This window comes from Myotis daubentonii, chromosome 5 (assembly GCF_963259705.1).
Source record: "Myotis daubentonii chromosome 5, mMyoDau2.1, whole genome shotgun sequence".
Classification (NCBI taxonomy): domain Eukaryota; kingdom Metazoa; phylum Chordata; class Mammalia; order Chiroptera; family Vespertilionidae; genus Myotis; species Myotis daubentonii.
The window spans coordinates 45374276-45401827 of record NC_081844.1 but is presented as its reverse complement, the minus strand read 5'-3'; the positions used below and the strand labels follow the sequence as shown (position 1 = coordinate 45401827).

The 27552-nt window shown below is 36.9% G+C and overlaps 1 protein-coding gene across 1 annotated transcript; it reads left to right on the top strand.

Moving 5' to 3' along the window:
* The first annotated feature begins 255 nt into the window (after nucleotides 1-255).
* ASIC5 (acid sensing ion channel subunit family member 5) lies at nucleotides 256-27552 on the top strand. The gene is made up of 10 exons (XM_059695297.1): nucleotides 256-310; nucleotides 2653-2959; nucleotides 11130-11367; nucleotides 12962-13087; nucleotides 14174-14323; nucleotides 15310-15457; nucleotides 16211-16267; nucleotides 18440-18608; nucleotides 25614-25705; nucleotides 27136-27552. The coding sequence occupies exons 1-10, from the start codon at nucleotides 271-273 to the stop codon at nucleotides 27324-27326; spliced, it is 1518 nt and encodes a 505-aa protein (XP_059551280.1). The 5' UTR covers nucleotides 256-270; the 3' UTR covers nucleotides 27327-27552.

Here is a 27552-nt window from a genome sequence, read left to right as displayed (position 1 = left end):
AATTTGTTTCCAAATTCTTTTTGTTTGTTTGTTTCACTCTATGACAGCTTCTCATCAGTCCATAAATGCATATAGCTGCTTCTGCCAGTATTTTTTTGGTTTGCAAATTATATGCTTTCTGAGGCAAAACATAGCAACACAAACATTTAAATTGCCCCCACGGTTTTTACAACCTCAACTGCTGTATTTAATATAAAGGCCACAAAAGGAACATGGTTATTAATGGAAACTGGATATACTCCCTAGGACTCCTGCTTACTGAAATGACAAATGGAGCAGACGGAGAAAACAAAAGTCTATGCTGAGAAAGGTGGGTAAAGAGTAAATTGTGAGGAAAGTTGTAATTCTCATTTTTAAGGCTAGAAATTAGCAAAGAGAAAAGGGCATTTTTTTTTTTCATTTGGTAAATGTGCTTTCCAATATTTACTTGAATATAATACAAGCAATACAGTTTGGGTTATTTAGGGATACTTTGAATGAGGAAGTCAAAAATAGTTGTAAAATATTATATACTAGAAAGAATCTTTATTGTTGTTTTATTTTGTTGGGGTTTTTTTTTGTTGTTGTTTTGTTTTCTCTGCTTATCAAGTGTCTACCAGTTTTATTTTTAAAATACAGAAAAAAAATTGTATTTGATGATCCTCCAAATGTTTCCATAAGATCAGTATTCATGGCACGGGCCATTTGCCATAATTACAGAGTGTACGTTTCAGTCAGGAAAGTAGGCTGGTTCCTGCTTTGTAGGCTGATGGGCCGTTTACTAAACCAATTCTGATCTTCCTCACAGTGACACATCATCTTGTTTCTTCACTCTTCATCTCAAATAATACTTTTAAAAGGTCATTTAAAACCCTAGCAAATAACAGAATACTCCAGTACAGCCAAAGCAAGTGTCCAATAGTAGATCTATAGTAAGTGTGCTAATTTTTGACAGATAAAGTTGAAATATATTTTTAGGGTAATGCTTGCACCCAGCAATACTTAGCTTGGCCAGTTACTGGTTCCTAGATTAATCTTTCCTTTTAACAGCTTTGGTCCCTGTGGTAGGAAGACTACTGTCAGATGCCCGGAGATAGTTGTACTTCTATCAGAGTTGATTCTTCATATGTGTTTGTAACTGGTGGCTAAATAATACACCAAAGGGCATTACTCAATTTATTCTGATAATGAATAATAAGAATAATAGTTTTTCTCATATGTCTGATTTTTCCTTGGGACTGTGACAATTAATGTATACATATATAACCTAATTTGATATTAACAACAGTAAGTGAGACTACTCTAAGTTTTAGTTAAAATTCAAGCTGGTCAGTGTATAATCTCTGTAAAATAATCATAATATAATTTTTAATTTTGTCCTAACATTTTGCAATCAATTTGAGTCCCTTATAAAATGTTCAGATGTGTATTATCATATATTCATGACTTAAGCTTAAGTAATTGATTGGGGACTTATGAAGTATTATATAATAATTTAATTTTAATACCTAAAACCTTTAGAAGTATATTAATGCTGATTAGTTTACAAAAAAATACTTCCTCAATTAAAGCAAAACATATAAAAGTTAATTTGACCTAATTATAAGCATTTATGACCATTAAGAAGTCCTTTCCGAAATGAAAATGTTATCATTTACCACCTCACCACTAAATTTACAGAAGAACAAAAATAGCTAACATTATCATGGTCCAGGTCATTTGCCAAGTTGCTCTTATTTAATACTCACAACAAGCTCAGGTGGCAGAGACTATTGCTCCCATGTGACAGCCCAGGATCAAAGTATCAGAAAGATTAAGAAATTTGGCTAAAGTTGCACAGATGGAAAGATGTGAGATCTGGCTCAGAAACCAGATCTATCCATTCCAAAGGCCATCTCATCCTCTGAATTACATGAAAACTTTCTCTCAGCAAAAGAATTCTCTACATCTTTTACAGACAGTTAAAAACAAATTAAACCAAAGGGGAATTTTGAATATGTTATATGTTACCATAAATATTTTAGGGCTACCTTTACTGGGTCCTTAGCAATCAGTATCAATAAACATGATTTGATTATTGATAATCTTAAAAATATGAATTCACTTTCTAAAGAGGTAGAAAATATATTACTTAACTAACAATGCAACATCATACATTTTAACTAAGTAACCAACTGAAGTAAAGTAGTTATGTATCAGAGTACATGAACCTACAATACCCCAGCATAGTCACACTTCTGACACGCAGAAGAATCAGCCTGATTTTGTTTATGGCATCTAAGAGATTTTGTGATTCTTCAGAGAAGAATTTTAAAAATTAGTGATACGCTGTGAAAGATTATGTGTTGTAAGCAACCTATTCAAAGTGAGTTTATTTTGAAATTGCAAGCAACCGCATGCAAATACGATGGCACTTGCACATTTGCCTTCACAAGAAGCATTCTAGGAATTGCTTTAGCATATTCTCCTTAAACCCATGTAGCCGACGCTGCTACTTCTTGATTTCTGAATAGACCATGCAATTCAAGAAGAAATTGTATGTCTCACACATCATAAGAGTAACCTGTTTACATTTATGTAAGTTGTATTTTTTACAGATAACATCAAGGTTTCCTACCTCACTCCTTTTTTGTTGTTGTTATTATTTAATTATTGCATGGGCAAAACCTTCAGGACTCTTGGGAAAGATAAAGCTCTGGCTTTCAAAGAAACCACTGCCCTCTCCCACTGACCGAAAGAAGTTTGACCATGACTTTGCCATCTCCACTTCCTTTCATGGGCTACATAATATTGTTCGGAACCGGAGCAAAATCCGCAAGGTGATCTGGCTGGCGGTGGTCTTGGGCTCCATCTCACTGGTGGTATGGCAGATCTACAGTCGCTTGGTCAACTACTTCACATGGCCGACCACGACGTCTGTAGAGGTTCAGTACGTGGAAAAGATAGAGTTCCCAGCTGTGACATTTTGTAATTTGAACAGGTAACAATTATTCTCTTAATAAGTTTCTATAACTTTGGTAGCATAACCTTTATTGGATGACTGAAATCGAGTTTTATCATGCATTATTTAACACATGGAAAGCAATCTAAATTCTTCAGTTGTACTTATACACACTCATTTAGGGAGCAAAAAAGCTTATTGATTTCTTCTTTCACTTATTTTTCTTTTTTTCTTTCTACCTTCAGTAATGATTTGTTAGGCATTGCACCAAACCCTGTCATAAAATGGATGTAAAAGTCTTGATCCTGGCACTTTCAAAGAAAGAAAGTTCTACCCCAGGCATATTGGACTGTGATACTCAATCACCCACACCCCAGCTGCTCCTAGGGTGGAGGTTCCACATTGAGACAAGGGCAGGAGATTAGAAACCACTGCCTGCCCAGAACCCTGCTTGTAAAGACTTTGCCGGTGGGAGAGGCAGGCACTAAGAACAAGAACTCTGACACTCTCCCCAAGGGGGCTTTTCTTATAATTGTAACTAGAGGCCCCGTGCACAAAAATTTGTGCACTCGGGGAGGAGGGGGGTTCCCTCAGCCCGGCCTGTGCCTTCTCGCATTCTGGGACCCCTCAGGAGGTAACGACCCGCTGGCTTAGGCCTGCTCCTGGGTGGCAGAGGGCAGGCCCAATCCCTAGGTGCAGCCCCTGGTCGGGCTCAGAGCAGGGCCGATTGGGAAGTTGTGGAGCAGCCCCCTGTCATGCACAGAGCAGGGCGGATCGGGAGGTTGCGATGCCACCCCCAATCACGCTCAGGGTAGGGCCTATTGGGGGGTTGGGGCACCGCTTCCTGTCACACTGAAGGCAGGGTCAATGGGGAGCTTGTGGCGCCACCCCTTGTCACGCACAGAGCAGGGCCAATCAGGGGGTTGGGACGCTGACCCCTGTCACTCACAGAGCAGGGCCCATCAGGGGGTTGGGGCGCCACCACTGTCACACTCAGGGCAGGGCCAATGGGGAGGTTATGGCTCTACCCCATCACACACAGAGCAGGGCCCGTGGTGGGGGGGAGGGAGTTGGGGCACTGCACCCTGTCACACACAGAGCCGCAGGGCGATCAGGGGGTTGGGAGCTCCCCCCTATCAGACACAGAGCAGGGCTGATCAGGGGGTTGAGGCGCCTTCTCCTGTCACGAACAGAGCAAGGCGGATAGGGAGGTTGTGGCCCTGCCCCCTGTCACACACAGAGCCACAGGGTGATCAGGGGGTTTGGGCACTGCCCCCTGTCACACTGATCCAGGTGCCGGGAGGCCTCTCAGCTCCGCTGATCCCAGTGCTGGGAGGCCTCACAGCTCCACTGATCCCAGTGCTGGGAGGCATATTACCCTTTTACTATATAGGATAGAGGCCTAGTGCATGGGTGGGGGCCGGCTGGTTTGCCCTGAAGGGTGTCCTGGATCAGGGTGGGGGTCCCCACTGGGGTGCCTGGCCAGTCTGGGTGAGAGGATGATGGCTGTTTGCAGCTGGTCACACACCCTTCAGGGTGGGGGTCCCCACTGGGGTGCCTGGCCAGTCTGGGTGAGGGGCTGAGGGCTGTTTTCAAGCTGGCGGGTGACTGAAGCTCCCAACTGCTCCTTTTTTTCTTTTTCTTTTTTTATTCTGGGCCAGCTTTAGCTCTGGCTCCAGCTCTGAGGCCTCTGCTGCTGAAAGCAGGTATCTGGTTTGTTTGAGTTCTATAATCGAAACACTGTATCAACTCCAGCTCTGAGATCCCGGCGGGCTGAAAGCAGGTTTCTGGGGTTTTGTTTAGCTTCTATATTTTAACAATGTTTCAAACTGCAAGCTCAGAGGCTGGCAAGGCAGGCGGGAAATGGCAAGGCAGGCAGGGAGCGTTGGTTTCCTCTGTCACTGAAGCAAGCAAGCCTCATGTTAGCTTCAAGCTGCCTGGCTGCCGGCGGCCATCTTGGCTGGCAGTTAATTTGCATATCGCCCTGATTAGCCAATGGGAAGGGTAGCGGTTGTACGCTAATTACCATGTTTCTCTTTTATTAGATAGGATTATAACTGCAAGATCTCACCTAAACCAGCAAGTTAGACATCCCCTGAGGGGTCCCAGATTGTGAGAAGGTGCAGGCCAGGCTGAGGGACCACCCCCCTCTTCCTGTGCAGGAATTTTGTGCACCAGGCTTCTAGTTTTAAATATAAAAACACATGCAAAATGGGAGTACAGAAGGAGAAGCGAGTGAAGAGATAGAAAAATATTTTTAAGGCATTGAGTCCCAAACTTTCTCCCGAAGTTTGCAGAAAAGCTTTAATCTACCCATCCAAAAAGTTCAATGAACTTCCATACAATGAATACAAAGACATTAGCAGTCAGGAACATCATTGTGTAAATATTGAAAGTCAGAAAGTCAAAATAGATTCAATATTCTAGACACTCTAATTGTGGAATAAGTAAATTCTTAATTATGAAGCAGGAATTTTAGGGGGACTATAGGCAGCCTTAGGGATTTTTTAGAATTGGGGTCCATGGAAAAAACAAGGGGCTGCAGACTGGGAGAAGGTACATTTCCATAACACAAGGAAGCCAGGTGCAGTTACATTTCCATAAGACAAGGAAGCAGCAACAGTAGATTTCCATAGGACAAGGAAGCAGCAACCAGGTATATTTCCATAAGACAAAGGAACTGGAAGAAGCCAAGAAAGATCTATATTTGCAAATAAACAGAAGGAAGCTCTTCATTCAGATGGAAAAGAAGAAAGCCCAGAGGAATGGAAGGACTATGAGGGAGGAGGGCTCAGGAATCACTATAGTAACCAATTCGAAGGGGCATATTGACCAATCAGAGGGGATATCAGGACACAGGAACTGTAGCCTTTATAAACCATGGGGGGGGAAAAAACTCAGTGGGACCCTTTCCCCCTCCCTACTTGGGAGTCCATTCTGTGGAACTCTTCCCTCTCCCCATGTGGGAGTCTGTACTTGTTCTTCAATAAATCTCCACCTTTGCTATACCTCTTTCTTCCTGAGGATTCATTCTTCGATTCTGGCAGACAAAGAATCCGGTTCCAGTCCCAAAATTTGGTATCAATTATAAGAGACTTACTCTTCCTTAGATGACAAAGAACTAAGACATCATCAGTACTGTAAGGATAAGAGACATCCTCAACTCCCAAAGGTTAATTTGACAGATAGATTCTTTGGATACTCATTCATGAGGATTTTATACAACATTGTTTGGCAAATTATTAACAGATCAGGTAAAGAACTCAAGCTGCCTACTGTCTGGTTCTCAAAGCAAATGATCTTCAAACTTTTTAGCTCATGTGTCGTATAAAGGAACTTTGAAAAACTATAATTTGATGTGCATATTTGAAATTGATTTTTTAACCACTAGCTTAAATGTTTATGTCTTAAGTTTAGGATATCAAAAATATTATAAACCTTGTTTTATAAAATAGGATAAGGATTAACTGTAATGAGAATAAATACAGGGTGTCCCTCTAAAAATGTATACACACTTTAACAGCTGATAGTTCAATTGATGTTTCTTTACAGATTTAACTCATTTGAATTAATAATTATTCAAAGTGTGTATATATTTTTGGGGGGACACCCTGTATTTCATGAGTCCATAAAACTTTAACTACTTAATTAAATAAAGTACATTGATATGAATTATGTATATTTTTATCTAGACTTTGATTAAATATCACAATAATCTGGAAGATTCACAAAATAACCAAATTATATTTACAATAACAAATTTTATTGTACTACTTGTCCTTTTTTCAATTTACAGGGTCCCAATAAAGGTCCAAATACCCAGTGTTTAACATTAAGTTTTACCCGAATCAGAAATATGTGTATGACAAGCTAAGAAAAAGTTGAAGGAGCCTTAGAATTAAGTCTAAGAACCAATCAAGGTTCCCCTGAAGTAAGCTACAATTTCTTTATGCCTCTTGTAAGAGCCCTAAGATTGTTAAATCCCAGTAGGCATTATACGCTAAGATTTGTGATAGGTGAAGGGTAAAACCTCTTTCATCAATGATAGGATAAATATTGTGAATGCAGGCTCTTTTTTAAGAGTAGAGGATCTAGAAATTTATTCATGAGTACCCTTGAGCACATGCCCATCCCAATTTGAAGACCATTCCTCTAAGCTGCATTGCATTCAATTCACATGAGGAAAAATAAGGTTTAATTAACATTGCAATTTACTTAAAGTTACCATCTAGAACAGAGGTCCTCAAACTTTTTAAACAGGGGGCCAATTCACTGTCCCTCAGACATTCCACACATGCGCACTGCGGGCCCGGGACAAGTCGGCTGCTAAGCAGGACAGGCAGCGGCAGCAAAAATGCCCGGCGGGCCAGATAAATGTTTTCGGTGGGCCGCATGTGGCCTGCGGGCCGTAGTTTGAGGACCCTTATCTAGAAACTGGAAAAGATCTGTTGACCGATCCCTGATCAAACACTTGTGCTGATATGCCTTGGCCATAGGACTATATCCCCGAGGTGAGGGAACTTCGCCAAGAGACTTCTGAATATTTTCCCTGGGCCCAGGGACCTATCCAGCGTACATGAAGCTCAGAGTGGATCGTTTTTAATACGACTACTCTATACGACAAAATCATTTCCAGTAACAATCATGAAAATGAACAAGTGATAATAATGAACTACATGTTTTAATGCCAATAAAATGTTAAAATTAATAAACGTAATACAAAAATGCCAATTCAAAATAAAACTGAAAGAAAAGAAAAATTTAGCACTTGGAGTGATTTTCAAATGTCTCTGTGTTAAAAATTTCCACTAAAATATCTTGACCATAAAATGTGTCATACATTTCCATTATATTTGCTAAAAATAACTGCTAAAACTTGTTTTCTTTTATAAATAGAACATGATTAGATGTAGTAAATAGTGAAGTTCCTTTGTCCATTGTTTTTAAACAAGTAACTCAAAAGATTAAAAAAACACACACAAATAAACAAGTAACTCAAGTTCTGTTTCTTCATCTTTACAATAATCACTGTACTTCTTTATTCCAAATCTCGGTTTAAATGCAAAAAATTGTGTTAAAGCATTTTACATAAAAACCAAAATCATGACTTTCATACAAATATGAAATGAACACATGTCAAAGATGTTATTAATTAGAGAACTCTAATGTGTTAAAATTAATTAATAGGAGAGCTCAAAAAGAAGACATTCTTGTACATTTTTCATCTTCACAAAATGATTTATAAAATATTAACTTTCTGCTAATACATGGTAGATTTAGATTTGTTTCAGGGAGACTCAATGAAGGACTGAATTAGGCATCAACTTGGACACCAGATAAAACATTCATTTGGGTCACATAATTTGGGGAAGTGTAGTTAGAGATATTAATATACATAAGGAGGACTTCTTTAGTAATTGGTTGTCAGTTTAAATTGTTCAAACAAACTAATGTACTTTTATTATTATTTTCTATTACTAGTTTCTTACCAGTATGTTAAATAAAAGAGTCAGGTAAACTCTATAACTAAGCAAGATTTTTAAAAGAATATTTTTGAAAGAATTTTGAAGTTTGAAATGAAGTTGAAAATAAATTCAGCAACAGATTTTGGTCTTATGCTGAAGCATAATGCCTTACGAAGCTTTTTACTTCCTTTGTTCCAAATATTGTTAGATTTTATTCATTAAGGTTAATCCATCTACCTAAATTACCCTCATGATCCTAGCTATTAATATTTTTAAATGCACCCCCCTCCCCTTTAACCTTTTAATCTATTGTAGTCATACCACCTACATGTGTGGAAATTCCTTCATTTCTCTGCATAATCATCCTAAAAAGCATCCAGAGAACATTGTGTGAGGCAGTATTGACTCAGCCTGTGTGGGACTCCAAAGTCACAGAACTTTGGAGCAGATCCTGTGAGTCATTCAAAGTTAGAAAGCTGAAGCAAATTAAAGGCCCATTACTCAATTTAGGGCTCACACTGTTCTTCAACCCCAAATCTGTTGCTAATGTAAACTTAATGCCTCAAAAGGTCAGCAGAAACACTTCTGAAATGAAAAGCAAGGTTGTCAGATATACTGTAGTTGGTTAGACTATCCCCAAGATGGAGGCTTGAGAGCGTCGCTAAAGAAAGGCAGTCAGCCGGGCTGCCATGCTCAATGGTTGAGCATCGACCTATGAACCAGGAGGTCAAGGTTTGATTCCCGGTCGGGCACATGCCCAGATTGCAGGCTTGACCCCCAGTGTGGGGCCTAAAGGAGGCAGTCGATCAATGATTCTTTCTCACTCTCCCTCTTTCCCTTCCTCCCTGAAATCAATAAAAACATATTTCAAAAAAAGGGCAAAGTCAGAAGAGGTTAGGTATAAGGTTTTAGAATCTGAGCTGCTGGGTTTTTTGTTTTGAGGTTTGTAAAATAAATATGTGAGGGTTTTTTAAAATTGATCTGAGAGAGACAAAGGGAGAGGGGAAAAGAAACATCGACGTGAGAACAAAACACCAATTGTCTGTCTCCTGCACACCCTCTACTGGGGATAGAGCCCCAAATCCCGGGTATGTGCCCTGCCCAGGAATCAAACTCATGGCCTTGCAATGCACGGGCTGAGGCACAACCAACTGAGCCACACCGGCCAAGGCTTAGGCTTCTGGTTTTGAGACAGTCCTTGCAAAACTCAAAGCTGGTTAAGTAAGGTGTTATATTAGAGACTGCTCATGAAAGCAGTTTCTGATCTCTAAAAGACTGTATGATATTTGTCTGAGATTTTTTCCCCCAATTTTTGTTTTGTGTATGCCCTACTTTAACTGAGAAAGGGCTTAATGTGGCTTGTATAAGAGAGAAAAGAAATACATAAAAATAATATAAAGGGAAGTGAAAATAAAATATAAAACCTGGGACATAAAGAGAGCCCAGGAGTGAGGTTATATGCAAGCCACACAGTCCCTTACTTATCAAGAGTGGATCACACATTTCATTCCATGTTTTCTAGCAGTCAATTTAAAGAAAGTTGGTTCAGTTTCAAGATTTATAGTATCGAAATATTAATCAATTTTGAAAAGAATGTAAGGTATGCAAATAAAGAACAGTACATAATGCAAGGCAGAAATTGCTCAACAACATAAGAGACTTGCAAATTACTTAGAGTAGTAAGATCAAGTATGTTACTTCTGCTTTGATTGCCAGGAAAACACTTTGACAATAATGAAGCATTTATATAATGAATATTTACCTAGCATTCACTACATTTCAGGCATTCTTCTCAATAGTTTAGGAAAGATAATTCAATCATAGAATAACATTCTGAGATAGGTGATAATAACATATACCAACTTTAGAAGTGAGAAAACAGTCACAGTGAGATGAAATTTGCTAAGTCATACTAGTAAGTGGCTCTAACAACCATGATCCATGACAGAAACAGAACCAGCATGAGTGATATAAAATAAGGGATATACTATAGGGATTGAGCCCCCACTGAATCACAGGGGCTGGGCCTGAAGTCAGCAAGGTCAGCAGCCAGAAAGACAGATAGATATGAAGTAAAGGGCATGAACAGAAGCTGAAGATGTGTGTCTCTTTTTCACTACCACCCATCTTCAAGGTGACCTGCAGGATAAGTTGGCACGTTTTCCAGATTGTCCTCTCACTGACTCAGGATTTGAAGAAACTGAAAGAGGAGATTGGGCAGGAGTTAGAGGAAGGGTCCTCCTGGCTACTGTCCCATGCCACAAGTGGGGTCAGGCCATGAACCCAGTGAGAGTGAGGAACCATAACTTCTGCCCAGCAATGAGCTTCAGGTTGTCACCAGATACATAGAAGGAAGGGGATGTTGCAGTTTCAACACAGCCATGCAAACACAGTACAAAGCCACCACAATGGCAAAGGAGATCTGGCTCCAAAGTCTGTATTTCTATCAGCTCCACATTTCTACCTCTCCCTTTATGTTGAGTCTTGAGGATCCATCAGGGTGTATCCATATCAAGGTCTGGAAGGTATTCTAGGTAAATAAAACTGTATGTACAAACACAAGGTAAATTACAGGATGTGATAAAGACCTCTTAGGAGTCTAATTTTGCTTGAATGTATTATGAATGAGGGGAAATGTAGGAGAGAAGCAGGAGAATCTGGTATGATCTAGATGTGTGGGCTCTGTCCTCTAGATAAAAACAAGTTTTCATTATTCTAAATAATACCTGTATTCCTACTGATAGGTTCCAAACTGAAGCTGTAGCCAAATTTGGTGTTATTTTTTTCTTATGGAATATTGTATCCAAAGTCCTCCATCTCCAGGAAATCCGTGCCAATTCTACTGGTTTTAAAGAGGCTATTGATTTTCTTGCAAGTCAACAAAACTTCAGCATTGCAGAGTTTGTCAGGAAAAATGGCTTTTATCTCAACAACAGCACTTTGTTGAAATGTGACTTTTTTGGAAAGCCATGTGGCTCACAGGTAATGATTTGTTTCTTTGAATATCATTAATATAATAAGCTACTTTACCAGACTGTTTCACATTGAGATAAAGTTTATTCCCATGGACAATCTAAATTTGCTTAACGATTATGTTTCCTTAGCTCAGCCTTATGATGTCAGAGGGTATAGTTATGTAAGAGACATATTTCCTTTTTTAAGTAATTAGATAAGAAAAGGTAGAGAACATAAATCTTTGGCTGCCTTTGTTGCAGGATAATAATCCTTCCAAAAGAAACACAAATTTAACATAAGGTGGTATTTTAATTTCCCCATTCATCAGTGAACAATATGTTCCAATGCAGCATTTTTATTACTATTAAGCAAGAATATGCTGTTTTTATGCATGTGGTATTATATCAGAGGTTATGGAAAATGAGACGGGTCCAGTATTTGACTATAAAAATTATTTATATTTCTCTAATTACTCATAACATCTTGTTTTTATTTACTTACATTTAAGATAAAATTGTTGACATATCTGGAATCCGCAAGCAAAGTATATAGGGAATTTGTCCCCTTAGTTCCTGTATCAGTCATTCTGTAGTATGTGTTCCTAGATGATTCACAAATTCATGATCCTAGGACACAATTTCTTATCTTTTCGGTAGCCTTCCTTAGCCCACAGTAAACAGAAAAGAAGTGCCTGAGAGACATCTGACAGAGATGAAGCCCTGCTCTAAACTCTTAATTTAGAGAAGAAGCTCTTCTATATTGCTTTTTATTTACAGACATATTTAAAAGTATGACCAAGGAATTTTGTAGTAGACATTTTCAGGTACAAATTACAGGAACCCAACTCTGATAAGCTTAAGAGTAAAAAGAATGAATTGAGTTAAGTAGGACCTCAGCCAAAGGACTCTGAGACTATCATTAATATGCTGTTTCAATTTCCATCTCATGACTCCAGTTGGCTTCTTTCTACAGAAGTCCTCCTCACACAGAGCCAAGAAGGCTGCTGACAACTCTAGCACCATATTAAAATAGTTGCCTATGCTGTCCACTCCTGTATCCACTTACAAATCCCATGGGAGATTCTAATTAGCTCTACTTAGGACACATGTCAATTATTGAAACAATCTCTGATACAAAGCAGTGGGGTATTAAGATTGGCCCTGCTTGTATCACATGCATCTCCATAGTGGAGGTGGTTGGAGGAGGAGGATCAAAGGAGCCAAGCTGATGGCTGGCCCACTAGGACCCTGCATGGTAGGAGGGGTGGGGGAGGGAAGGGTGGCTCTATAAAAAGGATGCTGAGGGAGTTCTCCATAAATAAAATATATGTTTCCATGAATCCTTAGCAAATATAAAACAAATGACTTTTAAATGTTTTTTAAACTATGCTAAATTACATATGAAAATGTCTCAATGAATCACATACACATTGACTAGTACGTATCCAAAAAAATGAAAACTCTCATTGAATATAAATAATTAGACTATCTATTCTTCTTGATATTTCTGTATGCTCATTTAGACACCTGTGATTTAAGAAAAAAACAAAACTTTATAGCAATTTGAAGTTTAGAACATACCCAGCTGATTTTGTTTTATTTGGTTCATTTTCATATTGGAGGATTTTGCACATGTCTTCACTGAATACGGAAATTGTTTTACTTTTAATCATGGCGAAAATATCGAAGCAAGGGAAAAAGTGAGTGTCTCTGGAAGAGGTTTAAGCTTGCTCTTCAATGTCAATCAGGTATTGCATTTTTTTAACCCGAGCCAGAGCTTAAGACTAATAATAATAAGCATGGGTTTTTAAAGATTTGATCAAAATATTTCACCCTGTCACACTGTTCCTACAAGTTGGATATTATTTTATTTTTTGTTAATTTAGTTTAGAGTCCTATGGATGCAACTATTGAGTTGGAGATTAAAAGACAAACTTTAGAGACAATAACCTGGACACTTGTAGCTATATCACTGACTACCATTACTGTGACTCCAGAAAATGGTTGTACCACAAAATAAGAAAACCAAACAATTCTAACTCGTGATTTATGGTTAATGTAAGATGATGCTGGGCATTTAAAAAATAAATTTTAGATTTACATGTAAATAAGGCAATGTGTTTTAGAAAGAAGCCATATACAGATATTTCACAAAGCATTGCATCTATGATCTGTAAAGGTGATAAAAATAATTTTTATATAAAGAAAATTGTATAAGTGGACCTTGACTAAGCCTAGTTTCCATAAATGTGTAAATTGTCTAAACAGTTCTCATTACTTAGGTTTTAATGTCCAGACACCTGGGAAATGAAGTGGTGCTACCTTTGAGAGTTCCAGATAGAGCTCTCACCCAAGATTAATTCCTCACCTGCCGTCTTGCTCAACTAATCTATATAATAAAAGAGAAAGCGTATGTCACTCTTACAGGAAAATTAATTTGAATTTTAAATAAAGCCAGAGATTTTATTTACAAAGAGAAGAAGAATGCCAAATAATTTTCTAAAACAAATGAAACAAAGAGAACAGCCAAAGATAAAGCAAATAAAAGGCCAGTGGGTGAAGAGAGAGCCAGAAAGTAGATGATTAAAATATGCCTATAGCCTTCATCTTAGGTAAAAGTGATCCAAGCAAAACTGTCGAAGCCTTAAAATGTGATTCAACCCTAGAAAGGATGTGTTAGGTGTTTAATTTTCATAGCTTACAAAGAGATTAAGGACTGATCAGAAATATTTTATTTTAAGTAAATCAAATTCTGTCATGTTAAAACTAAATCTCAAACTTGTATAGAATTAATGTCAATTTGTAATTGGGGAGAGGGTATATTTTTGTTTCAGGAGGAATTCACTGATGACCCCACTCTTGGATTTGTTGATGCTGGAATCATCTTTGTCATCCATTCACCAAAGAAGGTGCCACAGTTTGACGGGTTAGGTTTGTCATCACCTGTGGGCATGCACGCACGGGTAACCATCCGCCAAGTGAAGGTAAATATTGGCAAAATGTATTATATGAGGGAATTAAAGGGATAGTGAATACATATACGCATAAACAACATTTCTCACTAAAAAACCCTTTCTTCCATGACATTAGAACACCCCAGGAAATTCCAGTTTTATTTCAAATACTTTACTAGTAGACACACATAGGAAAAACAGTGAATTCACATTTACAATGTAAGTGGAAGCTAGCAAGCCTAGCAAATGCAAGATAACTTTCAATCGCATTAGAGATGGAAGGCTCAGGAAGTATGAGAGACACCTAAGTTGCTGAACTGTGCACTTTCTCAATGGGATGTTCTGTGAAGGAGAAAAATAAGTGGGAAAAGCAGAAATGTTGGAGTCAGACATGTCTGCCAGGTTTCCATTTGCCAGATACTTGCTCTGTAGCTTCTTTAATCAACTCCCTGAATTTCCTTCTCCTCTCTGTACACTGGGGGAATGTGTGTGAATAACATTTCCTTTTCACAGTTAGTATGAAGTTTAAGTGGAATCACATTAATTAAGCACATACCATATTGCCTGGTACAAAATAGGTGCTCAATAAAAAAAAATTGGGGGTGTGATTTTGGTTGCTGTTTTGTGGGTGAGCTGATGAATATGCTAACATATACTTTCCATAAATGATAATATTTTTATGTGACTCAATGTTTAGAGCAATCAGACTGTCTGAATCTGGTTTTATTAAGGTACAGAGCATTTGGGATACTGTTAAAGGACCACTATGATACTTACCTTCAGATATTTTTTCATGTTAATAGAGTAGGCAAAATTGGCTAATGTAGTCAACTAAAAAAAATCAAAAAGGTATGAAAGAAAAATAAAAGATTTTGTTAACCAGTGTCACCCCAATAAATGTAATAACAAGGAAAAAAGTAAAAGTAAAAAATGTATATCAGTCTTTCTTGTTGGGGTACCAAGGGGTGGACTGGCTCAGGAAAATCTCCTGAACCAGGTATTTATTTTATCTCAAGACAGTTCACCAAGAATACCCATGGGGAGAATGCAACCCTAACATCAAGCTGCAGACTTTTAGTACCTACAGCACTTCTGGTTGCTTAAAGGAATGCAAAGCACGGCATATAGAAAAGCAATGTGGATGTTTACCTTTTCTTCTTCCCGGTAAAATTTTCCCTTATTTGATTTTATTACTTAATTTGAAACATGAGACATCAACACGTCATAAAATTGCTTTCCATTCTTGTAAAATGCTGTGCTGGAAAGTCATCCACTTGATAAATACAACCTCAAAGGATAGATTTTTAACTCAAAGAATCACAGCAGGAAAAAGAAAAGAAAGAAAAGAAAAGAAAAGAAAAGAAAAGAAAAGAAAAGAAAAGAAAAGAAAAGAAAAGAAAAGAAAAGAAAAGAAAAGAAAAGAAAAGAAAAGAAAAGAAAAGGCATTATCAGGGACAGTAGCCAATTCTTATTTTCAAAATATAAAATTGGCTGCTCTCATATATCTAAAATTGCTCATTGCAGTTTTCTCAATTTCAAAGAAAAATTAGATCATTTATATACTGACACTGAATATTTTACTCTAGGGAAACCTTTGTAGCTAGAAAAGAAACTCCATGCTCCCTTTGCACACAATTGGAAACATTTCCACAGCCATGGATATCTGAGGAAAGCATTGAACGAGGCAGAAGAGCAGGGTGGATAAGAGCACGACTCTGACACCACAGGAGGAGAGTTGGAAAAAATGAAATGATAAATGTGAAAGCAATTTTAAAATTATTACTCATTTAACTCATTTTATAATGGTATAGACAGATGGATAGATTGATGGATAGATGGATGGAAAAAAGTTATTTTTGTTATGTCATTTATTGCATAAAGTATAAAGTCTCTATATTTATATTTATTCTTTTTAAGGAAAAGGGTTAGAGTGTGACTTACAAAAGTTTTACAACTGCGTTTCTCCTACACTTGGTAAGTGGCTTAGTATATTCTCTCATTTTCATTATTTATATAAAAGTTTTACATAGTAACACAAAACTTTAAATTATACTATTAATAGTCCATAAGTGAAACAAAAGAGAGACTATAAGAGGGAGCTCTTAATGTTCTTAAAATGAACATTACTAGCTTACACAGACATAGTAAAACAAAACAAAAAAATCCTCTGATTTCAAGATACATCTGAATTAGAGATGCAGTGACAATATAACAGTAAGATGATTCTGATTGTTATTTCTAAATTTGCATGTTTTTACATTTTATACTTCCTTATAATCAAAATAAATTTGTTTTTTCTCATGAAATAAAGAAAGCATGTTTGTTGTGACTAGTTCAAACATTATAGAATAGAAAAAAATCATGTCAATATTAGTAGAAGTTGCATCACTCTGAAAATCATCATCATAATTTAGGTGACCATCCTTTCATTTATTAATTTCATTACATATACATTATATATAAATGCATGGATTAAATTTTTATCTAAATGTAATCACAACCATACATATGATGTTTATTGAGGACAATTTCTCATTAATCAGCAAAAATTTTGCTTACATATTTCTTATCTTAACCCCCAACCAATGTTAAGACTCTAGTATACTCCACCATAATTTTCTTCACATATATAGCTTCATATTGATGTCTTTAAGTCATTGATTGTTTTATTAAAATGAAATCATGTTACATACTCTTCTGTGTATGTAACTTGCTTTTCTAATCCATTGTGGAAAAACATATCCAGAACAACAGGAATAGATTTAGCATGTTCTTTTTTAAGGTTGTAAAATATTTCATGGACTGGGTATGGGTAGAAGGGACCTTATATATTTTTAAAATTACCTTAAAAACTGAATATGCAGAAGTCATATTCCTGACCAATGGAGTTGAAGTTAAGTTGCCTAATTTCTTGTGACATCCTATCCCTGGTAAAAGCTGGAGGGAAAACTTGGGGCAACAAATCATGCATGCAGTTCTGTGGGCTAATAATGGGACAATATCAGGAGAGAGAGAGAGAGAGAGAGAGAGAGAGAGAGAGAGAGAGAGAGAATGTATTTGTGTGACTATAGAGAAAGAGTGGTGGTTATTACTAGTATTCTTAAAAAAATAAACGATGCAAATGAAAGCATACCATAAAGGAATATCAAAGTTAGAGTCTGGAAAACAAGCCAAAAGTTGGTCATTAATCAAGGGGTCTTGGGAACAAAGCATTCTTTAAAAAAAAAAAAAAATGAGAGTTTCAATAACAAAACCACATGAAAAACAACAACTGGAATAGCTACCAAGAGTGAGTAGCAGTGAGATTGGGCACTGGGAGGTTGTCCAAAAGAAAGCTGAAGACAAGTACCCACCACTTCCTGCTGGGGCTTTGTCCAGTACACATCCTGGACAGACCAGATGCCCTATAGGGGCCAAGAGAGGACAGAGGGCGGAGAGCCTCAGAAGTTACTGTGTCCACAGAAATAAGAGCCTCAATACCTGGCAGCATATTTCACAAAAGCTGTGACAAGCCCAAGGATAATTTTAGTTTTAACCAGATTTGTAGGATTACATTGGAAAGTTCCTCTAACAGTGACACAAGGTGACAGCAACACCTTTTATATTTTTCTCCTGTCCAGATATCTGATATTTTATGAAAATAATTTAGTCATTCAATTAACTCAAGGGTAAAAACTCCTATGTTTTATATTTTGTGTCCTTTGCTTTATTTGTACTAAAAAATAAATAAAATATAAATAGCTTTTGTTAAGAAAGAAGAAAGCCCTAGCCAGTTTGGCTCAGTGGAGAGGGCATTGGCCCACAGACTTAAGGGTCCTGAGTTTGATTACAGTCAAGGGCACGTACCTAGGTTGCAGGCTTTATCCCTGGTCCTGGTCGGGGGTGCAGAGGGCAACCAATTGATGTGTCTTTCTCACATCAGTGTTTCTCTCTCTTTGTCGCTCCCCCTCCCACTCTCTCTAAAAATCAATGGACAAATATCTTCAGGTAAGGATTAACAACAAAAAAGAAAGTAGTGATAGGACTTGTAAACCATTTTTTTAAGCATTAACAGTAAAATGATAAAAAAAAGATTTTTAAAGCTCTGTCCTTTCCACTGTGAAATAGTCCTCTTTTCTGAATGTCTTGTCTTGATTTTCATTTCAGATCACATTGAAGTGAAGGGATTATGTACAATGGGGACACATAATTCTAGCTGCCCTGTTCCTTGTGAAGAAACAGAATATCCTGCTACTATTTCTTATTCCACTTTTCCAAGTCGAAAAGCTTTGAAACATCTTTCCAAGAAGTTGAACCAAAGCCAAAAATACATCAGGTAATCTTTTAGTCTTGTAAAGATTTGTTATGAACATGAATATTGTCTTTTCATAACTTTCAAAGACTCTGGAAGTGAAATTCTGATCAATCAGAGGCAATGGCTTCCATCACTGAATTAACAATGACACACTAGAATTTCCATTCCTTCATTTGATTGTATGAAAAGTAAAATGAGGCCTGCTTGACTAATTTGCTCATGACCTTACCATTATTGGCCCACCTTGGAAAAATAATAATGCTTTCATATCCGTTAGTCATATTAGTTAATACTTCAAGATATGAAAATCCCTTACCTGTATATTATATAGTTTGAGTATTCTAATAACTATATAAAGTATATTGAGTGCAAATCATTATTCTTATCGATGAGGAAACTGAAGCACTGTATTTCAGGTAACTGTCCTCTGAAAGAAATTTCTTTCAGTGGTACAGGAAGAAAGTATGTCCAAGACCTATGGCTTTAGTCTCTATATATTTTTCCACAGAGATATAGAATTCCAATTTTATTTAACTGAGGATTAAATTAGTTCTATTTCCACTACCCCATGTTGTCACTTAGAATTTACAAGTCAAAGTTTATAAAGAACTCTCTTTTTTAAAATCAGGAAGCAACCTTAACATTTGTCTTTGTTTTTGTTTATATTTATAAACAGATGACCTGAAATGGCAATATAGTTCATTGGTATTTATATTTACATTTTTATAATAAAAACATATTAACTATTTAAGAGCTGATTTGCTCTTGCACAGCCAAGTACCAAACTTTGAAAGCATTCTTAAATTCTAGTTTTAGCTTCACTAATAAGAAAAGCTCTACCCATGGAAATGCCTAGATAATAAAGTGATCTTTGCAAGTCAGGCAAAAAAAGTATTTTCATCAAGACAAGGTTGACAAGGTATGACGTCAAACATTTAGCAGAGAAATAAATGAATAGCTAGAAATTTGCAACTATATTCTTAGTACTTCTGTCTCCTAATGATGTCTCTATTCCATTTTAATATGGGAAACTGATTTACTCAGAGTATTATTCCCCTTATACACTTAAATATGACTGAGAAGAGCACTTTGTATGACTGTGGGCTGATAGAGATCTCTTGAGTTTCAAAATTATTTAATATACAAAAAATGTAGGCATGATTTTGGAGACACATTGGTGAATCAGAAAAGAAGTCCATGAATTAACAAGATGATCCTACAGGGCATGTTTTGTTTTTTCTAAAACTTACATTGTTGTTGTAGGAGAAAAAAAACCTTTCTCCTTCCCTTCTAGGTTATTTGGCTAGTCTAACTTTAAATTGACATAACACAGATTAAAATGAGAAAAAATAATTTAATTTTATACACTTGGGTGCCCATGGAAATATAAGACTCAAAGAATGACCAATGCAGGCAGCTTCTATAATTTTTAGGTAAAGAAATAATACATTTGTGAAAATTGACAAGACAAGGGGGTTTAAACTTGGAGTACTATTAGTGAAGAAGTAACCAGGTTTGTTTATACCATCTTCTTGCCCTAAATTCCCTATCTCTGATAAGGATGCCTTTTACCCTCCTGTTACAGGGAGGGCAGCTTTCATATGAGACATTGATTTTTGCTTTCAAGGGGTCAAATAAAGGTCAGAATGTTCTCTTGCACTGGCTCCCTTCTTAAGTAACTTTAATTCGAAGTAATCAATATGCTGAAATGGCATATTTGGGGGTGGCATATTCTGCTCCCCTTGGTTACAAGTAGTTCTACAATTAATCTGAATCACATAATTGACATGTAAGGACCTTACATTGTTGTGAGTATCAGAAGCCATTACCGTGAAGACTAAGGCAAGTAGCTGAACAAATGCAGCTGAACTTGGGTATCCAAATTCTAGAGTTGGTGGTTAGAAGTCACACATATAAAAGAAATTGATTTGTGAATAGGTACCAGAAATCAGAGTAATACATCAGAAAACAGAAATGCAGTTTGTTAGGAGAGCAGATGTGAAACCTTAGCAGCAAAATTACCAAAAAAAAAAAAAAGAAGAAGAAGAAGAAGAAGAAGAAGAAGAAGAAGAAGAAGAAGAAGAAGAAGAAGAAGAAGAAGAAGAAAATAGCAAGCCCTGACTTAATCATGAACCCTGTGAAAGCTTCTTCTTGGGGCAAAAACCAATCCCAGCCTTGGACCGATCCAGGGCCTCCTGTGGCAGTTGATGAACCCAATTGAGAAGATAATAAAAAGCTTATCCTGACTAAAGTGAGGAAGCGAATATAAGGGTATATTATGGCTGAATTTAGGCCAATTCTCTTAGTGAAACAAGTGAACTTTGTAAATTGTTCTGTTTTAATTTTACAAATTTTTAAGGAAATATTGTATAAAATAGTTTGCTTTGTTCAAAACCATTTTATTCCCCTTATTACAGTACTCATACTTAAATACCTGGAAGCATTTCTTTAGTGCCTTATAAATAGAAATCCTTAAATTTTCTTTGATATCCTCATCCTTATTAAAATCTAGATTTTATTTTTCAATCATGCATCTACTGACATAAACAAATATTTCTAGACTTAAACCCCAAACAAAGATATGATCATCATGCGACATAAGTTCAATGAGAATCAAATTACTGGACAACTCACCTACCTGAGTGAAGTTGAGTAAATATCACAATATTTTTCAAGGGAATGAATTTATCTTCTCCCAAAGCACAGAATGAATAATGTTTGGAAATGGTTACAAGTGTTGTGCTTGGGAAATTAAACATTATTATCAGTGTACATGCAAATTAGGAGCACAATGGAGGACAAAACGATTGCAATATTACTAAAATTTCTAGACTTCCAAGACAACTTTACTATTTCCTTCAATTTGAAAATTATTTTATTATTTGTAAATATTACAATATCTGTGATTATTGATGTAAACATAGTGCATTGTCCAGTTACCCAGGGCTAAACCAATGGAAATTAAGTAAACATATTAGTGATATATTTTGAATTAAGTATATTTGTGAACATTGATTTCTAAAACTGTAAACAATAGGAGAGTGATTTATAGTTATCTTTCTTAGATATATTAAAGAACACCATATAATCCTAGGAAACAACACTAATAGAATCCATTCTTAGTGACAATTATTATTGCCAACTGATAATCACCAGGTGGTTGGTTTCCACCTTATCTTATAAGACAGACAGGTTAATATTTATCCATTCATTTGGTTTCTTTTTTAATTTGTCTCCTTATTTGTCCATTTAATGAACACCTGTAAAGTGTCAGGAGTTAGGGGTGTTCTAGATATTAGGGAGACCCTATGTACAAAAGACAAAATCCCCACCTTGTTGCATTTATTTCCGTTGAGGTGGAGATGGACACTAAATACAAATAGTCATCTCAGATGCTGCTGTGCTGTGGAGGAAAAGGAAGCAGCAAAGGGGGCTTGGAAAGCCAGAGTCAGGGTTGAGGATTGTGATCAAATAAGATCTTCCTGGGAAAGTAACAGTTGAGCAAAGCAGTGCTTCTCAAACTTCTTGGTCTCAAGTCCCTTTGCGCTTATAAAAAGACTGACTTTGCCTTTCATTGTGGTTAGGAGGTAGGACTTGGATGAGATCCCAAAAGTGGGCCAGGGCTTATGTGGTTTAACCTTCCCAGGTGCCAATGGAAAGAGTGCATGGGCTTTTTACAAATAATTAGAAGAGGGAATGGGAATGGTGACATTTGAAAGCTATCAGCAGTGCAATATCAAAACATATCAATGAATTTTTCATACTCAATGATATTACTATCTATCGATTGTATACCTTGCATCTTTGAGCTGATATTTTTAACCCATGCATGATTTTGAAGATCACTTATTGGTCATTAGGAAAATTCTCTGGGTTATGCAGATATTCCAAATATTGATTTATTTGATTATATAATATGCATTTCATTTTAATGTTATTACTTATTTCATCAGAAAAAATCTTTAAAAATTTGAGGGTTTTCAAGCTCATCATAGCAGACATAATTTTTTTAAAATTTTAACTTTAGCATAAAAGTAAAGCTTAAAACTTATTATTGCCTGCAGATCTTCTTAATTATTTTTCCTAAAGGGACAGGTTCATTTTGTTCATTTTTGTGAAAATCCTATGAAATATCATAGTCTAAATAGTTATAGTGTGTCAGTAATTTTTTAAAATAAAAATGATGCTTCATGTATAAACTGGCTACTGTAGTTCTCTTGAAATAACAGAGTGAAAATGTCAAATAATATGTTAACATAGTATGAAAATAATTTTGGCCTCATGAAGCCCCAAAAAAGATATTGGGGACCCTTATGGATCTGTGACCAGACTTTGAAAACTGCTGACCTCAAGGAGATACAAAAGCTAGTCTTTTTTTTTTTTTTTTAAGGTTTTTTTTTAGAGAGAGACAGAAACATTGATGTGAGAGCACAACATTGATTGGCTGCTTCCTACATGCCCCCTATTGGGGATCAAGCCCGCCATCTGGGCATGTGCCCTGATCAGAAATTGAACCTTTGACCTTTCAGAGCTCCGGTAATGCCTAACCAACTGAGCCACACTGGCCAGGGTGAGCTAATTTTGACATTCTATGAAGGAAGAACATTCTGGAAGGAGGGAAAACCAAATGCAGAGGAAAAAATTCTAAGCCAACAGCATGCTTGTGTATGGATAGAATAGAATGGAGGTCAGTATGGCAGGAAGCAGAGTAAGAGGTGGTTGGATTCTGAATATATGTAAAAGGTAAAATGAATTTACTGTTGGATTGGTTTGCAGTGTTATCTATACTAATAAAAGCCTAGGTGGCCCTTGCACATGACATCATCACAAGATGGCCAGCACAAGATGGCCACCACAAGATGGCCAGCAGGGGAGGGCAGTTGTGGGCCATCAGGCCGGCAGGGGAGGGCAGTTGGAGGGGATTAGGCCAGCAGGAGGGGGGCAGTTGGGGGCGACCAGGCTGGCAGGGGAGGGAAGTTGTGGACAACCAGGCCTGCAGGGGAGGGCAGTTGGGGACAACTGGGCCAGCAGGGGAGCAGTTAGATGTCAATCAGGCCAGCAGGGGAGAGATTAGGGGACAATCAGGCAGGCAAGCAGTTAGGATCCAGCAGTCCCAGATTGCGAGAGGGATGTCCAACTGCCGGTTTAGGACCGACCCCTGTGGGATTGGGCCTAAACCGCAGTCAGACATCCCCTAAGGGTCCCAGATTGGAGAGGGTGCAGGCTGGGTTGAGGGACACCCTTCCCATGCACGAATTTTGTGCACCGGTCCTCTAGTTAAATTATAAATGGGGGAAAATCAAGGGTTTGACTTGGAATACATTGAACATAAAACACCAATTGAACATCCACATAGAAATACTAAGAGGTAGCTGGACATATTGAAGTTCAAGATAGAAGTCTTGTCTGGAGATTGAGAGTGTGAGAGTATCTAAGACTACATAAAATGATATTTTAAAATAGTGTTTAGATAATTTGGTCACATATAAAATTTTATTTATTTATTTTTAAATTACAGTTTACATTCAATGTTATGTTGTATTAGTTTCAGATGTATAGCACAGTGGTTAGACAATCATATACTTGCAAAATGTTTCCCCTGATATTTCCAGTACCTACCTGGCACCATATATCATCATTAGAATATTATTGACTATATTCCCTATGCTGTACTTTATATCCCAGTGGCTATTTTGTAACTACCAATTTGTACTTCTTAATGTTTTCACCTTTTCATTTGGTCCCCCAAACCCTCTACCCTCTGGCAACTATCAGTCTGTTCTCTGTATCTATGAGTCTGTTCTTGCTTTGTTTGTTCATTTATATTGTTCTTTAGATTCCACATATGAGTGAGATTATATGGGTATTTGTCTTTCTCAAAACTGACTTATTTCAATTTAGTATCCATTTATTACACTAAAAAAAATATCTACAGTCTCTGCGGATTTTAACATATTAGTGATATAAAATAAATGACTACTGTTTACTATATACCCAATATATGTCAATTCTTTACTACATTATTTAATTTCTCTTCACCAAAATTCTGAACCTAAAATCTTGGCCACAGATGTGGAAACCAAGACTCAGGAAAACCATGCAATTTCTCTAGGATCACATAAGCAACATGGGACAGAACAAAAATTTAAATTAAAATTAGACACACACTTAAATGTTGGTAAATACTCGAATGTACTTGGCAGATGTTTACATTTAATTTATTTTTCCAGTTTCTCGGGAATGAAGCATAAAAAAACTATTGGGTCTGGGGAAAAATGCTTCCCTTAAGTACCAAGCGTGACAAGACTGGTCTCTAAATGAAGGTATTATGGTTAGTGTTAAATGCAATTGAAATGGACTTTTTGGACTGGAACCTGGATTCTTTGCCCGCCGGAGTAGAAGAATGAATCCACAGACAGAGGGTGGTATAGCAAAGGTGTAGATTTATCGAAGAACAAGTATACATTCCCGCATGGGGAGGGGGGAAGGGTCCCACTGAATGGACTCCCAGGTGGGGAGGGGTCCCACTGAGTTCTTTTTTCCCAATGGCTTATAAAGGCTGCAGATCCTGATGCCTTAATATCCCCTGTGATTGATCACTATTCCCTTAGACTGGTTACTATAGTAACTCCTGAACTCCAAGGTCAAACACCACATGGGACAGGTGATGCCCTCCTCCCTCATTGTTATTTTCTTTCTGGCTTTCTTCCTTCTTTATTTTGTAAATATAAACCTTTTTGGCTACTTCCAGCTTCCGTGTCTTATGTAAATGCAACTGTTGCTGCTCCCTGCACCTGGCTTCCTTGTGTTAGGAGATGTACCTTCTCCCTGTGTTTTTCCTGGACCCCAATTCTAAAAATTCCCTAAGCCTGCCTATATCCCCCTAAAATTCCTGTTTCACAATGATGGTGTGTCTAATTTCACATTAAATAGCATCTGAACCAAAAAGGTTATTCCTTTTGTCAAATAGGAATTAACATTAGTGTTGACAATCTTGAGCTAACTTAACTCTGTTTGTATCCCCAGGGAGAACCTTGTAAACATTGAAATAAACTATAGTGACCTAAATTATAAGATAACTCAGCAGCAAAAAGCAGTGAGTGTATCTGAGTTACTTGGTAAGTGTTATTTAATTGCTCCTCAGTTTTAAAAGAAAGTTTTTCTATCAGTATTTTTTTCTTTTGTATTTAAGGTTTAGCTTATCAATGGAAGAAAAATCAGTAGTGCTTGTCATTCACCTACCATTTAAACTGGACACTTTTCCACTCCCAGGACACACCCCCTGCAAACTTCACCAGGGCTTTCACAAAGAAAAGGCTGGTGTTCATTATCGCAGTCACACAGGGCATCTTTCTTTCCCTTCAGACTTCCCCACCCCCTCCTCAGCAAGCGACTACTGTAGTGTTCAGCATCCAATATCAGGGTAGAATGTCTGGCAGCTCACACCTCCAAATAGAACTCTACCCAGAGCGAGTTGGAAAGATCCCGAGCTGGCAAAATTTAGCATTTAACCACTGTCCGCTCACTCTCCTTCATCATACAGTCCTTAACAAAAGGAATTGCTGATTTCCTAGATCTTACTGCATATTAGAGGGAAGTCAGCAAGAGGAAAAAGAGGGAGTGGGAGTCGGGTCACATGACAGCAGTCCGTCACTGGCAGCTGAGCCCCTGAGTAGGGAGGAAATTCCTTAAAGCTCCTGGGCTAGCCTACACTTACTTCATTATCACACTTTACCAACTTTGCATGAGCCTAAGAATGGCCCCGGGGCGTAATTTATTTGAAAAGGAAAGAGAAGTCAAATTCATAGAGACAAAAAGTGGGATGAAGAATTTATTGTTTAGGGGTACAGAGTTTCAATTGAGCTGATGAAAAAGTTCTGGGGATGGATGGTGATGATGGTGGCACAACAATGTGAATGTACTTAGTGCCATAGAACTGTACACTTAAAAATGGTTAAAATAATAAAATTTATGCTATTAAAATATAGATTTTATCACAATAAAAAAGCACATTCAATAAAGACAAACATGGATTTACATTTTTTTTTAAGAAAATGGCAGTGCTGTGTTAATATATTTTAGTATAAATAAGTATTATAAATGCTTAAAAAAATAATTTGAATACTTGAAGTCACAAATTGTGTAGAAATTTATGTAGATGGAAAACATCATTGCTCGATAATGCCTTCTGAATGTCCCATTTCTGCTCTTCATTCAATGCATGGAAATAAATTTGTAATTGTCAAGAATATTTTATGTTTGTATTAATATCCTACAAAGTCTTTGAGTTATATTTTGGATACAGGTTTTATGTTTGCTCTTCTTCTCCCCTTTCTGGAGAGATTTATAAGAATATTATTTTAAGATACTATTAATTGCTATGACTTTATTTATAGCAAACTTAAAATAATACAATTAACTCATCTTCAGATATCAATAATAATTATGATTAATTTATTAGCCTCAAAAATTTAAATTCTAGTGATGCTTAATTTCCTTTTTATTAAAAATAAAATATGACTGGTTCAATTTATTGGTTTTATTACAGCAGATGTTGGTGGCCAACTGGGCCTATTTTGTGGAGCCAGTATGATTACAATTATAGAAATTATTGAATATATATTCACCAATTTCTACTGGATATGCCTTTTGTTTTTGCTGAAGATACCTGAAATGACTCCAGGGCCTCATCTACCTCAGAATCACCTGGGGAATAAAAATAACATAGAAGAATGCTGATGTTCACTTAAGACAAAAACTTTCGTTTTTTCTTCTATAATATTTTTAGATTTTTATGCATGACTAACTCATTGTTATGTAAATTTGTTATAGTTTTGTGGACTAAATAAAACTCATTGTAAATATCTATTTCTTTACATATATTTTACTTCTGTGGGTATGTATATATTAATATAAATTGATATGTATAGACAGGCACTGTCTTATTCTGTATACACCACTGAAT

Coding starts and splice junctions, on each gene's coding strand:
- ASIC5 (XM_059695297.1), top strand. CDS start 271: ATGGAGCAGACGGAGAAAACAAAAGTCTATGCTGAGAAAG. Junction 311..2,652: donor AAAAGTCTATGCTGAGAAAG/GTGGGTAAAGAG, acceptor CAAAACCTTCAG/GACTCTTGGGAAAGATAAAG. Junction 14,324..15,309: donor TAACCATCCGCCAAGTGAAG/GTAAATATTGGC, acceptor TTTTATCTCAAG/ACAGTTCACCAAGAATACCC.